This window comes from Cavia porcellus, unplaced genomic scaffold (assembly GCF_034190915.1).
Source record: "Cavia porcellus strain 051 isolate PalLab524CR breed Dunkin Hartley unplaced genomic scaffold, mCavPor4.1 scaffold_31, whole genome shotgun sequence".
In the NCBI taxonomy this organism is placed as follows: domain Eukaryota; kingdom Metazoa; phylum Chordata; class Mammalia; order Rodentia; family Caviidae; genus Cavia; species Cavia porcellus.
In genome coordinates this window covers 25,938,201-25,954,809 of record NW_026947514.1, presented here as the reverse complement: position 1 = coordinate 25,954,809, position 16,609 = coordinate 25,938,201, and the positions used below count along the sequence as shown (strand labels likewise).

Genomic DNA, 16,609 nt, shown 5'->3' with positions numbered 1-16,609 from the left:
GCCCTTCCCTGGCAGAGTCTTTCGAGGAGGGAGTGGGCGGAAGGTGGGGCTTCCAAAGAAACCAGTCAGGGAGGGGACTCGGAGGCAGCTGTCTAGGCAGAAGAGGCACGAGTCTGGGTACAAGGGTGTCCCTGAGCATCACATGCCAGCCATTCCAGCCTTGAGACGAATGTGTGAATCAGGTGTCACTTGTCTACTTCTCCTCTTAAGATGCTGCCACTGAGGCCCAAAGAGGCTGCAGAGGCACCCAAGGTCATCAGCAGGACTCAAACCTGGTCTGTTGGACTCGTTAGCCCTGTGTTCCATTCAGGTCAGCATCTGGGATGTAAGGGACATGAACGGCACAGTTGGAAATGAGGGTCAAGGATGACTTGATCCTTGTATTCCAGATGTAGATCTTGAGACCTACAATGTCTCGCTGAAGTCAGCAGGTTGGGGACCAAAGTCACCTCCAGGTCCCTCCATGTCCCTGGTTGTAGTTGGCTTTTTTGCAAAGAGCCACATGCAGTCTTCTGGGAGGGAAGGGTCAGCGTGGCTGTGTGCAAAGGGACAGATGGGGCAGCTCGATGGTGGTTAAGTCATTGCACACATCTTTGTTGAAATAAATAGATACCATTGTCTTGATTACTTTTTTTTTTGTTGTTGTTGTTTTCTTTTCTTTTTTTTTGTTTTTTGTTTTTGTTTTTGTACTGGGGATTAAACTCACGACCTCATGCTTGCCAGATAGGCACATTATGGTGCTGAGCTAAATCCCCAGCCTGGTTACTTTTTTCTTGTTGCTGGGACAAAATACCAGACACCCAAAATGAAGGAAAGAAAGGTTTATTTAGGGGCTGGAGGTTTAGATCAGCGGCATCAGCGCCTGCCTTGCAAGCAGGCTGGCGTGAGTTCGATCCCCAGTACGGAAAAAGACAAAAAAAAAAAAAAAAAAAAAAAGAAAGAAAGAAAAAGAAAGGTTTATTTAGCTTACCAGTGTGGAGGTTTCAGCCCATAATCAGCTGCTCCAAGGCAGGGGTAGCATAGCACTGGGGCAACACTTCAAGGCAGCAGCCAGAGCAAAAGGAGAAAATAAACCTCTTTTGGCTAGTATTGTACACAGGCCACCCCCCCCCCCAGTAGCACTCATAAAATCGGCTTGCCCTTCTTTGCAGGGGATGAGGATATTTACAAGGTAAGAACCTTGGCTCCCTGCTGAGTCTCAGTGAAACTTCTAAACTGCTCAAGTTGACACAGTGTATCAACTACAACACCAGGTGCTTTTGGCAATCCTACAGGAAGCTCCCTGGGGTGGAAACCGAGCTCCAAGATTGAACTGGTTCCATAACCTCTGGGGCCAGAGTTCTCAGTCTGTATCCTTGCAGGGCAGGATCTAGCAGTGCCTTGTTCTCCTCCATGTTACACCTGCCATTCTGCATCCTCTTCGAATATCCTCGCTGGTAGCGAGTCTCCTTCTTTTAGGGATGGATTTAATTTTTAATGCAGCCAATGTCATTTGAAGGCAAGTCCCAGAAATTAGCTGGGTGACAAAGCTGAACACAGTGGATTCTGCTTACAAACAAAATGAGGCTGTGACTATTTCTCACCTAACTTGGCCCCAAGAGGAACTCCAAAAGTGCTGTGACCACAGGCAGCTTCACTGGGGACTTGGAGGAGAGGCCCAAGGTGACTGTGTTGAAGCGGACAGCACTCACTGGGTGTATAAATATCAGTTGGTCACCATGGTGCCCTGACTTCACAGTCACACCTGGCTGATCTGACCAGCTGTCCCGTTTGTGGAGCCAACTTGGTGGGAATGTGGGGGTAGCAGCCCAGGGAATGTGGGCCATCGAGGCAGTCACCAGTTAAGGCCAGGCCCTGCCCCGTACAGAATAAGTGACGACTTGCACGATGCCTGTCACTTTGCCATCTTCCCAGCCAAAGATGCAAACTGTGCAGCAGAACCTACGCCGTGTTGCCTGGGAGGACCCAGTAGCCGGAGTACACAACACTAGCTATCACAGAAGTGCAAAAGGACACACAGTCTCTCCTGTTCCAGGACATAATTTGCTCTTAAGAATTGGCTTGGCAGTGGAATTGGTGGGGAAGTGAATCCAGGGTTTGAACATGTGAGGCAAGCGCTGTACCCCCGAGCTGAACTGCACCCTAGCTCAGCCCTTCGGTCTGAGATAACACTTCTCATTTGGGTGTGTTATTAATGACTGTATGAAGTGCCTTTTCCCCTTTTTAAGTCTTACTTGACTGGTAGGCCCATGTTGGTCCCCAAATTGGGTGACAATAGAGTGGGGTGTGTTCTGTGAGACTAAAAGATGGGGACTCCCTGGCTAAGAACTCAGAAACTGGAAGCCAGGTGGCCTCCAGCTGGACCTCAAGGCTCTGTAGGAGGCTTGTACTTGGTGTTCATCAGGGGGAGGGCTCCAGGAATTCTCCTCTCATGGGCCTGTCCTTGTGTGCATCATGCTTAGAAAACACAAGAACTTCCTTTCTAGGTTGCCTGAGCACCGGGGAAGCCTGGCACTCCTGTCCTGAGCTCTGGCCGCCGGCAGGGAGTCACCAGAAGCTGTGTGAGGAGAAAGGTCCACTTCCCCCTTGGTCATGACTGAAGTTCATATGCAGGCTGCTCAACACAGCATCCATATGGGAGGGCTGAGTGGAGAAAGCACAAATGTCCTTACGTCAGAGGAGGAGGGAACGTGATGGGAAACCCCGAGGCAGACCACCAAAGAGCATATAGTCCTCCTTCCCAGCCTGCCAGACTTCGAATGAAAGAAGCCTGATGTAGGGGGTTGGTGGGGGTCGGTCACTGTGCCCAGTGTCTAAGCTGGCCGCTGGGTAGGTGGGGAGCAGAGGTCTGCAGCCTGCCTGAATTCTGACCCTTTGGGCAGCTTTGCTCAAAGTGTGCATGGAGCTTCACCTAGTGTGCAAGTGTGTGCCTGGAAGGGGTCTCCCCAAAGTCCTCTAGGAAACAGCCCAAGATAAGGGGTGTGGCAATAGAGATAGATATGGTAGATAACAGCTAAGGTTTATGAGTGAGATTTATTTAAAGGAATCAGTAATCAGGTTTGTTCATGTGTTTGTTTGCATTGCTAAGGATTGAACCCAGAACCTTTGCACTGAGCTACATCCTCAGCCCTTTAAGATTTTCTAATTTGGAGACACAAGGGCAGAGAACTTAGCTCAGTGGCATAAGCACTTGCCTGGCGAGCTTGTGAGTTCGATCCCTGGTATAAAAAATTTAATAATAATTTAGAGACACACTCTTGTTCAGTTGGTAAGTTACCCAGGCTGGGCTCGAACTTGTCATCTTTCTACTGCAGCCTTCGAGAGTGCTGGAATTCCAGGTATGAGTCTCTGCACTTCATGTGATTGTGGAGGCTGCGGTGTCCCAAAACCTGCAGGGTGAGCGGTGAGCTGGAGTCCCCCGGAGACCAGTGGTGCTGCTCCTGTCCAAGGGCTGGCAGGCATGAGCCAAGAAGACCAATGCTTCAGGTTCAGTGTGAAGGCAGGGAAAAGCCGAGGTGTCCGTCTGAAGGCTGTTGGCAGGAGGAATTCACTTTTTCTTGGGGGTGAGTCAAGCTTTTCATTCTACTCAATCTTTTAGCTCAGTGAATGAGACCCACTCACGTTAGGAAGGACAGTCTGCTTTAACTGGACAATTTGAATGTTAATCTCATCCAACAGTACCGTCTCAGAAATGCCCAGAACAATGTCTGCCCGAATATCTGAGCACTCTGTGGCCCAGTGGATTTGATATACATTAAGCATCAAAGCAGTCAAATGACTTTGGGAGGCTCTGTAGACTTTAGTCTTGTTTTAGGCCTTGATGTTAGTGTATTAAAAGTCTGGGATGCAAGTCTACAGTTCCAGCATTTGGGAGGCTGAGTCAGGAGGATCACCCTAAGTTTGAGGCTAGCCTGGGATACATAGTGAGTTCAAGGTCAACCTGCGCTACATAGTGAAGTCTTGTCTCAAAAATAAATAGGTAGGGCTGAGGATTTAGCTCAGTGGCACAGCACCTATCTGGCAAGTGCAAGGTCCTGAGGTTCAATTCCCTGTACCAAAAATAAAAAAATAAAATGAGTGGAGAGTCCTGCAATAAGGAAACCTATGTGACTTGTTCATACAGATGTTTTCCTTACTTCTTTGACCCCAGGGTATTTCCTGGGGACAGGGACGGGATACCTGTTAACGTACCATCAAACTGAGTTCTAGAAACAGCACCTGGGAAACAGACCCTTGGAAACTGGACAGAACATGCGACTGGACGTCAGCGGTCCTCAAAACTTTGCACTGTAACTGTTCCTGCAAATATTTGGCTTTTCCTCTTGGGCCTCTCTCCTCCCTTACCTCCTCTGCTGTGTCAGATCACAACCAAGAAGCGGCCATGCACTGTCATGACCAAGTACACCCAGAAGTGAAGGACTCAGAGAGGACTTTCTGGGAGCTGTTAACTCGATTGCTTTTGTCTGATGCTTGTTCAATGCCAGCTCAGTGCTAAGTGCGTCGCATGCATGGTCTCCCTTGCTTTTTCTAACCACCCTTTGAGCTAGGAACGTGTATTGCATGACTGGCGTGAGGGCTGGTGGGACTTCCTAGCAAGAGGAAAATCAGGACTGGACCCAGGCCTGTTTGACTCCGGAGCAGTGCCCGTGACCACGTGACCACCTGGATCCCCTGTGGCTGGGAGACCGTGAAGGGCAGAGGAGCAGAGGTTTGGAACTGATCACTTTAGGTGGGGGGCTTTTAGTAGCAAAAGAGAAAGAGGCAAGATTAGGGAGTAGAGGGAGGGTGAAGCTGTGCGGGAAGAGTGTGTGATTGGCTCACTGCTGTGCATCCAGAGAGGGGAAGGCGGAAGAATATGGGCTCAACATGTCCTGAGCCATCATGGCCATGCCGGTGACAGCCAGCCAGCTAGCTCACTCACTGTGTTTTACTTTCTTTTAGAGGGCTGGGTGCTTTCATGGGGGTCCCTAAGAGTACCAGGCAGGTGAGTGTGGTGACAGGCTGCAAGACCCAGCTGAGTGGGCTCAGGACCTTCTAGTCCAATAATTGGTCTGAGTTGGACAAAAGTCTGGGTCCCTCAAATACCCAGCATGCTCTATGTGTGGAGTGGACAAAAACGGTACACCTGATTTTGCATTAGGATGGTTATATCTCTTGGGTGTGTGTGTTTGCCTGTGTCTGTCTTTAGTAGCCAGTGCTCAGCAGGGACCTGTTGCCAAGGTGCCTGTAAGCAGTGTGACAGGGTAGGCCTGTGTACTTGCAAACCCAGAGCAAATATATTCTTGTATCACATTGCAGTTTTGAACATACTCCATTATACTTACATCCTCGTTAATCACATCTGGAAAGAATTCCTCCTCAGCCACTTGAATATACTTACTGATGAGTGTGGTGTTTTCCTAAAAACAAGAAGTCATTTGGGACCAAACTAGACACATGAGTTGCTTTGTTGGCCCCTAACTCAGGTATGACAAGTGAGGTGTGGCCCTAAGATAGGTGTTTCCCACTACCAGTAAAGCACCTGGAATGGCCATTCCTTTAGCAGCAGGGGTCTAACATGGGCGATCCAGGGACAGAGAGGCTCCTTAGAAGGGCACAGACCTGCTGGGCGTGGGCATCTTGGGGCAGTATTCACTAAAGCAGTGGCCGAGGCACTGGTCCTGCACCTGCCACCTGTGTGCACTCATCTGGGAGGCCTTAGCCTGAGGCTTCAGAAGCTGTTTTGCTGTGCCTGGTGGGGCACTCGGGGTAGAAGGAGGCCCAGTGCCTACAGCCAATGAACCATGGAGCGTTTACCTTGCTGGTTTTCTTGGGAGGCAGTTGGAAGCTCTGCTGTGGACCTGGAATCCATGATCAGAAGAGGTGGATGCTTCTGGGATATCTGTGGACCTGGGAGAGGTCAGCAGGCACCAAAGGACTGCACAAAGCCTGGAATCTGAAGTGGCTTTTTGTGGCCAGGCCCGTAAACCTCCCTTAAAATTTAACTTCTGTGCCTCCCAGCCTTACCATGATGTCACCATGGAAACCTGGGGACCTTGGCAGTCACCTACCTTGGGAGTGCTGCACTCCAGTACTCAACCCGGCCCTGTCCTTTGGTGACCACCCCTTACTCCATCCTGTGCTGCCTGGAAGAGCAGCCACTCAGGGGCAGGGAAGGCCTTCCCTAGGACCAGAGAGGGCCCTCCAGGGGGCCCTGCTCCAGCTGGCAGATGGAAAAACACTGCACAGCTGTGAGCGCCTGTGCCAGCCGTGTGGTTATTCTGTCCACGGACTGCACAGGTCCTTAGGTAATGCTGCCACTTCCTGCCCAGTCCTCGGGGTCATCCTGCTGCAGAAACATGGATCCTGCTCCTCTCACAAGTTAGCACCAGGCCACGAAGCTCACTGCCATAGCTGCTAAGGTTCACAGATTCAGGTCATAATATACATAGTAAACACGTTAGCCTGGCTAGAAAGAGAGCCCACTACTGAAGCTGAGGCAGAAATTCAAAGTCAGTCCTGGTTATGTGAGTGTAAGGCCAGCATGAACTGACTTAATTTTACTGTAAAAATCGAGAAATTTAGCCGGGCGTGGTGGTGCATACCTATAATGCCAGCACTCAGGAGGCTGAAGCAGGAGGATCTTTGCGAGTTCAAGACCAGTCTGGGCTACAAAGTGAGCTGAAGACCAGCCTGCACTGCATAGTGAGACCCTGTCTCAAAAAGACCAAAAAAAAAATTGAGAAATTTTCAAAATTACTTGGAATAATTTAGATGCATATAACTCCTTGGCTTTAAATAGGCTGTGGTTTAAATAGTCTTGGCAAACCTCAAGCTAACTACGAAATTGTTACTGAGAAAGATTGACGTTCAGGCAGATGTGCTGATGTATGCCTGTCATGTCAGCAAGAGGCTAAGGCAGGAGGATCACAAGCTTGAGCCTGACCTGAGCAATTTAGTCACTCAGCCAGACGTCATCCCAAAATAACGATGTTTTAAAGGGGCTGGAGATATAGCTGAGTGTGAAAGCCTTTGATTTATTCCCTAGAACAGCAAAAAAGAAAAAGAAAAAAGGTAACACAAATTAATTTTATGAATATAATATTAACATGACATCATGTTGTGCTTTGTGAATATTTCATTAAATATAAAAATTTTAATTTTGTAGCTAGGTGTGTTGGTGCACATCTATAATCCCAGCATTCAGCAAGCTGAGTCAAGATCATAAGTTCAAGCCCAGTCTGGGCCATTTAGTGATTTAGACTGTCTCAAAATAAAAAATAAAAAGGACCTGGGGTTGTAGCTCAAGTGAAGGCCTGTGTTCAGTTCTTAATACCACCCCCAAAATTATTACTGCCATTTTCCTTTGTGTATTTAAAAAACTTTTCTGCATATTTCAAACTTGCAAGCCAGGTATGATGGTACACACTTGTAATCCCAGGGAGGCTGAGGCAGGAAGATCATCACAAGTTCGAGGCTAGCCTGGGCTATATAGTGTGTTCAGGGGCGGTCTAACCCCACAGTGAGACCCTGTCTCCAAAGGAAAAAAAAAGTGAAGATCTTTGGAAAAATTCCCGGGCCAGAGGTTCTGTGCCCTACTGCTAAGTGGGCACACAAGCAACCCTGCTCATGCCCAGGGGGTGTCAGAGCAGGGAAGGGGCAGCAGGGAGAGGTGGAGAAACACAGATGGGTAGAGGGGAGTCTAGGGTCTTCCAGGGGCAGCTGAGTGGTGGGTGGGGTGGAGCCGGGATTCAGGGCCGGGTTCTGGACTTGTTCACTTAATCTGCAGGAGGACTTTGGAACCTCTGTTCTGCTGCCACAGGGGCCTCGCCTCGCTCTGCAGATGACCTTCAGTTCCTCTCTATCCATTCTGGACTTTCCTCAGATGCATCTTGCTTAGTATGGTGCCCGCCCCTCCTGAACATAAAAAGTTTGCCGAATATAAAAGGCAGTGTTCAGAGGCCATTCATGTTGCCTAGATGGATAGTCCCTCAGAGAATAGGCAGGGTCCTTCCTGCCTTGTTTCTCAGTGTGGGTACTGCCAGCCACACAGGCGGCTCAGCACAGGAGTTGGGTCTTGCTTTACCAGGGGGGTTGTGTGGCTGGTTCACACTGAGCCTGAAGCACCACATTGCTGAATACAGTTGGGAGCTATGATATTTTGCAGAAGTGGGACTGGGTGCTTCCGGGAGGGTGGAGCTTCCACATTCCCACCTGATGCCCTGGAAAAGGAACATGAGTGCTGATTCCAAGCCTGAACAGGGAAGCCCATGAGCCCTGTGTGTGCAGATGGGGCCAGGAGGTTTACTTACTTCCCCAAAGCAAGGCAGACCCTCTCCACTTGCGTCAAGCAGCCTGCAAATTGCCCTGTGCAGTCACTAGGTGGGTGACACCGAGCGGCATGTGGAGCTCAGGTCACAGCTGATCTCCAGTGTATCAGCCTGCAGGTATTCATGTCTGCAGAGCAGCTCGCCCTGAGTCACCAGGCAGGTCTAAGGGGCCACCAGCACCACTATGCCCATGCATATAACCTGTTCACAGGCTCCCCAGGCCAGTGGCCCCCCCTTGGTCAGCCCTCTGACACAAATATCTGTTAAGCATCTTCTGAGAAGACGCAAAGATGACAAAGGCAGTCCCTGTCCTCTAGGAACTTAGCTGAGAAATGAGCCCCAAATCCTAGCACTGCATGGGGCAGTGAGTGGCTTCACTGCACAGAGCCGGCTTGCAGGGATCACAGCTGCCCACTGTGCAGGAGGAACCTGCAGGAGAGAAAGTGAGGAACTTGCCGGAGAAGCTCTTTCATGAAGGACACACAGTGGTTGTGGACATCACAGTAACTAGAAGTGACAAGAACTGTGGTGCGGCCGTGCACTGTGTATCCCAGGTTCAAGAAGCTGAGGCAGGGGGATCGCCGTGAGTTTGAGGTCAGCCTGGGTCACATAGTGAGTTCAAGGTCAGGCTGGACTCCATGAAGAGACCCTGTCTCAACAAACCAAAAAGAAAGGAAGAACTTAGGTGTGAGCAGCACTGTAGAGAAGCGAAGCAGGATCTCATCGTGTTAGGCGCTCAGTTCCCAAAAGGCTGAGCACACTGTGCCTCTCACCTCGTTGACCCTTTGCCACCTGCGTAACCCCAAGCCAATGACCACAGCCATGTGGATGCTCAGTGCAAGAGTCGGGAGCAATAGGGTGTCTGTCTAGGGTACCATGGATTAGGTGGAGACTGGCAGTTACTGGATCGCTCACTGGGGCTCTAGAGAGTAAAGCTTAAAAGGCCAGGGACGTTCATGGAAGGGGTTGGGTGGGTTAAGTTTGAAGGGGAACAGGAAGTTGAGATGGGTGTTTGTGGGGTAGGATGACATTGGTCTCCAGGGAACACTTGGCTGTGCCCCTACCCTCGTCTTTCTGCTCGAGGAAGGACAGCCTGGCGACAGGCTTCTGCCTTAATACAGTATGTGCATTTATCTCTGCAGACTTCTCCAAGACTTGGTTTAAAGATCCCAGCTCAATACCATTAGTGTATATCTGCGGAGAGCCCTTTGTAAAATTGATTAGAAAGTGGGCTTTTGCATGCAGGGAGGAGGGGGTGGGCCTAATCGGATTTGAGCATGAGATGCTATCTAATTCCCTGCATCTAGCAACTGGCTTGGGGACCTCTCCGGAGCCAGGGCCCCCCTAATTTGGTTTTCGAATACATTAGCTGAACAAGCTAAGGGGGCTTCTTTGGGGAGCAGGTTTCTGGGGGGTGGAGAAGGGAGATGGAGGGAAGGCTGGGGCCCTCCACAAGAGTGGTGCTTTCCAAACAGGTCTGGAATGTAAGCAACAGCGGAGGTCTCTGGGGTGTGCATATCTGCTGGCTGTATCCCATCCAGGAAGACGAGGCAGGCTTCCAAGGTGACTCATCGGATTGCTTCCCATTAATTGAGCCCTTACACATTGAGCTACATGCTCAGGCTCTTTTAAATTTTATTTTTGAGACAGGCTCTTACTAAACCGCCTAGACTGCCCTCATGCTTGCAAGTCCTCCTGCCTCAGCCTCTCCACAGCTGAGATTACGTGTATACCTTTCACACCCACTTCACTTCTTATTTTTACAAAGTAATACATGAGAACAGACATACTCTACAGGCAGGGACTAGTTTGTCACTCTCTGCTCTGGTCCTTGGTCCCCTACATCACCTCTCTGAGATGGCCACTTTTTCCAGCTGTCCTGTGACTCAGCTTCTCCCAGGTCTCCTGCCTAGGCAGCTTTGTGAATCTCCAAGAAAACTTCAGGCCTGCAGGGGGCGCCCAGTGGTCCCCAGCCAGCAATTGAAGTGGAAGCTCAGGCTGGGTTAGGTGCCAGCTGCTGGGTGACAGCCAGGAACCAAGTTGGGGGTGGTCTGCCTTGAGATGCTGGGGTCTTCCTGTGGCATGTGTACCCTTCCAGAAAGAGGGGGCTGCTCAGAGCTAAACAGAAAGCAGCTCGGTTCCGCTTCTCTAGCTCTTCCTGTGCATCCATTTGCTTTCTCTTACCTACTTTAGGAAGGAGAGGTGCTTGTAAGGGATTTTTTATTTTGCAGGGTACCGGAATAGAACTCATACTGAGCTACATCCTCAGTCCCTTTTTAATTTTTAGATTGAGACAGGGTCTCACTAAGTTGCTTAGGCTGAGCTTGAACTTGGGATCTTTCTTCCTGCTTCAGCTTCCCAGAACACTGGGGTTACAGGTGTGAGCCACTGGGATGTCCTTCTTAGGACCTCCTTCAGGTGTACACCTTTAATGACCATGGCGACAAGTGAGTCTTGAGTGAGTCCTCCCTGCTTTACTGGGATCTTGTGGGTTCTGTCACTTCCAGTGAGGTGCCAAATGCTGCAAGAGTGGGGTCGTGTTGGTGGGTGCACTGCGGGGTGTGATATCAGAATCTGGGGCAGCTTCTGGCTTTACCCAGTAAGCACTTGGCATGTCTCATTGGCATGAAGGCCACTGGCCTGTGGTCGGTCTCAGTGATTATGAGTTCTTAGCATTACCAGCTAGATGACCTTGAATACATTACCACCCACTCTGTGCAAGTTGCCTTGAATATAGGCTAGAATATAAGAACAAAATTGTTCCACACTATTGTTTAACACCTACTATTTAAAAAGTGGGCTGGGGATTTCGTTCAGTGGTACAGATGCCTGCCTGACAAGCGCAAGGTTGTGAGTTAGATCCCTGGTACCAAAAAAAAAAAGCCTACTAATGTTTAAAAAGCATAATCTTTACATCATAAAAGTGTATTGTTCTAATTACAGAGTCTACCCAAAAATGCACCCAGGCGTGGTGGCCCATGCTGTAATCCTAGCACTCAGGAGGCTGAGGCACAAGGATTGCCACAAGTTCAAGACCAGCCTGGGCTACATAGTGAGTTCAAAGCCAGCCAGATCTACATAGTGAAACCCTGCCTCAGGAAAAAAATAAATAAATAAAAGAGAAAAAGTATACACAGGTCAGTAGCAGTTTGCCCTACTCTATTAATATATGTCTGGAAGATCGTGGCCACCGCTTTGAGCACTTATAATTGTAGAAGCCAATGGGAACTTGTATTAATCTCATAGTATCTCAATAAATTTAATATTAAGAGGAAAAAATGAATTTGGTATTAAAGTATACAAGTTTTTCTTTGCTTGATGTATACAATTCTTGGTGAACTCTGTGGAATTAGCATAAAGCCAAGGTAGGCAAGAGATGCTTGGTTAAATAGGTTTTTCCACTGCTCTCTCCCTCTACCAGCTTTCTGTCAAGAGCTTGGTTTATCTTAGCCTTCTTCTGAGACTGAGTTCTATAAACTGAGCCCAGTTTAGTTTCTTCTTAGCACACATACTGAGCGCCTGCTGTTTACCTGGCAGTCTGCTGTGTGTTGGGGCACAGGAAGAACAGGTCGTGGCCCCTGGCCTCCACGGCCTTAGACTCAGGACACTAGCTGCAGGCGGGGCCAGCCTCGGTCCCCCTGACTCAGGCACAGGGTGGGAAGTGCCCGTGTTCTCTGGTCCCACAGTTCCCCATGCTGGGCAGCGGGGCTGGACTTACTTTCTTGATCTTCGTATTTGGAAAACATGGAGCAACCTGGCTGATGTGGTTTTCGTCTTTCAGGGGCCAGAGAGGCTGAGCTCCCTCCTCTTTCCCACAGACCCCAAAAGCTTCTGTGCAGAGCGGTAGGAACATAGGCTGCCAGCTCCTTTCTGTGGCAGTGCCTGTGTCCCCATGCAGTACATCCCACATCCCCTGGTGATGCCCCACCATCCCTCCCCCTTCTTCCTCAAACCACCCTCCCCCACAAAGGATTTTAGGGACCAGAGTACTTCAGCTCTGTGCTGTACCTAAAACTCAGAATTACATAACAGCTGGATTATAGGGCGATTATTAGCTTTGCTTAAAGATTTTCCGTTTACACAAGGATTAGCTTCAGGGGTTCCTTTAAATAGCTAGCTTTTGCTAATGCATTTCTATTGCAAAGACAGGATGGGTGGAGGAAAAAAAAAAAAACCACAGGCTTGCAAAGCAGAGCCTGCCTTCTAGCCAGGAACATAGCTAACCAGGTGCGGTGGTGCATGCCTTTGACCCCAGCACTCTGGGAGGCTGAGGCAGAGCATCACAAGTTCCACTCCAGCCTGGGCAATTTCCCAACTTAGCAAAAACTCCATCTTGAAATAAAAATTAAGGGACTGGGAGTGTAACTCAGTGCAAAGGCTCTGGGATCAATCTCCAGTTCCGAAGCAAACAAAAAAGCCAGCTATGTGATGTGTTTGCCTCTTGGAGCCTCAGTTTCCTTGGAGGGGAAGGTGAGAAGAAGCTCCTGGTCCCATCCTTGAGGGGTGCAGCCAGGTGTGGACAGAGGTGCACCATGCAGCAAGACTGCAACCTGACCCGCACAGACTCGAGGGTCCACACCTGCCCTGCCCTGCCCACCTCTGCATCCTGGTGTCTGGCCACACGCCTGCCTGCCTGTTTCCTGGCCCTGTCACCTGCCACTCATCTGCATCTCACACTTCCCAGCACTTCTAGTCCCCAGATGAGTGCTGCTGTTTCCTACCTCTGTGACTGGCCACTCTCTACCTGTCCCCATCTTGGCCTGGCTGACACCCAGTTGTCCTGCAAGACAGAACAGAGACTCTGCCACTCCACAAAGCCTTCTCTGACCACTTCCTGACAGGAGGGCTGGATACCTGCGCTCTGTGCATGCGCCCCTGTGGGAATGTGAGCTCGGGGGAGAGGGTCCTTGTGTTTGATTCAGTGACCATGTGACACGTGAAGTTAAATAAACCCATAGCTACTGCTGCTTGGAGGAGGTACGTGTGCTTCGTCTTAGCCCCTGTGTCTGTGACCTCGGAAGCACAGAGCAGGCCCTCGCCAGCAGAATCATGGAACTAGATGCCAGGAGCCTAAATGAATCTTTGTTCTCAGCAAATCACCTGCCCTGGCTTCCCCCGCCTCTGAAACAGGCTTGCGCACATTTGTACTCTGCAGGGTTGTCAGGCAGATGGGGCTGTTCCCGTGTCCCCTGTATGCCTGCCCCAAAGCTGATCACGAGGCCCAGAATTCTGGCCCTGTGGTCCAGCCCAACCATCCTCCCTTCCCAGCTTGCTGAGCTTGCTATGTCTCCTGCCTCACCTGATGCAGTGAACCTCCTTACTCCTCCGCCCGCCTCACCAGTCAGCACGGAAATAATCTGATTTTACTTGATTATTAGTCATTACTTTCTGCTGCTGTTTTTGTTGTTTCTCTTAAAAAAAAAAAAAAAAAAAGCATTGTGGGTTTCATTGAGTTGATTGATCAGCACAGTCACTGATTGTGTGCCGTGTAACCCTCTCCTCCCTGTTCCTCTGACCTGAGAGGCCCCAGGTTGTCTGTTGTGCTCAGGGTTCAGCTGTCCCAAGGGCCGGAGCCCCACAGAGGCAGCATCCCAGCCTAATGACCTGCAGTGCATCTTGGTGTCTCTGGACCTTGTCTACAAAGAGGGGCTGGACTCTGAGGCTTTGATCCGTCCCACCCTGAAATTCTGTGATCACCCTACCTGTGCCCCTCCTCCTCATCCTGAATGCGAATCATTCACCTATGGGACATCACTTCCCATCCCTGTGCCCAGAGCTCAGCCAAGTATTGTGGGGACCCAGGTGTGAACCCCTGAGAGCCATACCTTCCAAGAACAGGGTGGCTGGCTGGCTTTGTAACTCAGCAGTGTTTCTGAGAGTCCTTCAGCTCTAGAAATTGAGGAGGTGGGACACTGGGTCAGTCCAGAACAACTCTGCACAGACTAGACTGAGAGGCCAGTGACTCTCCAGTACCTCAGCATTTTTTTTTGCGTGTGGTGGGGGAGATGTTGAAACATGGCCTTGCTAGGTAGTTCAGACTGGCCTTGAACTCCCTAGGTAGCCCAGGCTGGCTTCAAACCTGTGGCAATCCTCCTGCCTCAGCCTCTTGTGTGCTGGACTTAAGAGGCACGTGCCATGCTTCAGCACTTCTAAATGCTGAGTCTTTGCCTCAAACTTTCTTATTTTCTCTGATCCTCTCAGCAACCTCTGTGACTAAAGGGATATGATATCTGTCTTACAGATCAAACCCTGGAAGTTCAGGGAGACTAAGTGGCTTTCCTGCAGTCACACAGCCAGTGGACAAGCGGTAGACTCAAACGAAGACTGGACCTTACCAAAGTGCGCCGCCCTTCTCTTCTGATGTGTTGGGGAATGAAGTGAGGGCCTTTGCACTGAGCTACATCTTTATTTTTGAGACAGGGTCTTCCTAAATTGCTAAATTTCCTGGCTGGCTCGACCTTGGTATCTTCTTACTTCAGTTTGCCAGAGTGCTGGGATTATAGGTGTGCACCACCAGGCCTGGCTTTAAAACATGTCCTTCCCAGTTCCACAGCTTATTATAGGATGCCCAGTAACTAGAGAAAGGCTAAAACCACCTGATGTCACCAAGTACTTCCTCTTCCCATTTTCCTCCATGCAGATGCTTTTTACAGTGTATACATTGTAGCAATCTTTCTGTTCTTTTTGTAGCAATCTCTTTTCCTCCATCTTGTTCATTCATTCACACCTGTATTGAGCACTTGCAGTGGGAGCCGACTTCGACAGATTATAAAGAGATAAACAGATAAGCAGTAGAATGTCAGGTGCTCAGAATGGCTGTGAGGAAAGCAAAGTAAGATAATGACAGGGGCTGTTGTAGAAATAATGGTCAGAGTGGCTTTTTCTGGAGGAAGGAAAGTCCACAGAGACCTGGATAAGGGAGGGAGCCAGCCAAAAGAATGCGCGGATTCCTTGGGGGCAGAGAAGTCTGGTGCAAAGGCCCTGAGGCAGCAGTGCCTTTGGTGAACTCAGGAAGAGTTGGGAGGTCAGTGTGGTTGGAACGTGACGAGTGTGGATGGTGACGCTAGAAAGGTGGCTGGGGCCAAGTTGAAGGGTTTTGCAGACCATAGCAGGGCCTAGATTTCGTTTCCAGCATCTACTTTTCTTTTTTATTTTATTTGTAAGACAGACTGTCACTGTGTAATCCAGGCATGACTTGACCTCGTGGCCACATTTCTGCCTGAGCTTCCCAGAGTGCTGGGGTTACAGACATACATCACCACGATCAGCACCCCAGCATTTCTCTCTGCACTGTCTTGTAGCTGTAGCATTCATGGAGGTAGCTTTCTAGGGCGTTGTGTATGCAGTGTGTTTGAAGTGAACACTGGGGCACACTTCAAGCCGGTGGCCTTTTGCTTCTAAAAACCCTCTTGCTCCAAATTTGCTAGGCCTGAGATCACTGCTTCAAAGCTGTGGATGGCTGAAGAGTGCGCATGCGCCGTGCCCGGAGGGGCCAGGCGCTCGGGCCCTAGAGCTTGCTGCAGGGGGCTCCCGCTGCGCGGGCAGCGCTGTGCTTTTCCTGAGAGGCGCTGTCTGGCGGGTTCTTTCCATATTTTCCCAATATTTTTGACTTTCAGTTAAGTCTTTAAAATTTTTAATTGACAAACAGAAATTTTGTGTGTGTACAACGTGCATTGATCACTTTGGGGTAATTACCGTTTCCATCTCTTTTAAGTATTCATCATTTTGTGTGTGTTGGGAATGTTTGAACTCTCCTCGTCTACCTCTTTTAAGATGCCAGGAGTGGGGGGCGGGGGCTTAGCTCAGCGGCACAAGCGCCTGCCTGGATAGCACCAGGTCATATCCAAAAATGCAGCGGATGTTTAAATGTACTACAGTAAGACGTATTGCTGAGAGTAGTGGGTTACGCATATTGAAAGCAAGTGCGAGTATTTCAGGCGGATGTATAGCAAAATCTTTTACTGTAATAATTTTTAAAACTTTAAATATTTAGCATGTTTTTTTATCATCTAATGGATAATCGTTGCTGGGTGTAGTGGTGCATGCCTGCAATCCCAGCACCCTGGAAGGCGGCTGAGACAGGAGGACTGCACGTTGGAGCCCATCCTGAATAACTTCACAACTTGGTGAGGCTTTGTCTCAAAACTGAAAATATTTAAAAAAAGAGTGAGAAGGTATAGCTTGGTGAAAAGTCTTTAGGTTCAGTCTCTGGTACCAATAAATCAATAATAAATAAATAAGCAGTAAAACTGCTGTAAATTCTAGTTCGCCTTACTGTGCTGTAGAGCGTTAGACCTTGG

At 49.5% G+C, this 16,609-nt stretch overlaps 1 protein-coding gene across 4 annotated transcripts in view; it reads left to right on the top strand.

Moving 5' to 3' along the window:
* Nucleotides 1–16,609, top strand: part of Esrrb (estrogen related receptor beta) — a 160,895-nt gene that overhangs the window by 76,302 nt on the left and 67,984 nt on the right. The window contains exon 1 of one of the 4 annotated variants that reach the window (XM_063241521.1): nucleotides 2,534–3,563. The exons of 2 other annotated variants lie outside the window; for them this stretch is intronic. In XM_063241521.1, the coding sequence (XP_063097591.1) occupies nucleotides 3,478–3,563 (86 nt within the window). In that variant the 5' untranslated portion in view covers nucleotides 2,534–3,477. Of the gene's footprint in view, nucleotides 1–2,533; nucleotides 3,564–16,609 lie in introns of those variants that run through there. One more of the 4 variants, XM_063241522.1, reaches the window with a different exon arrangement.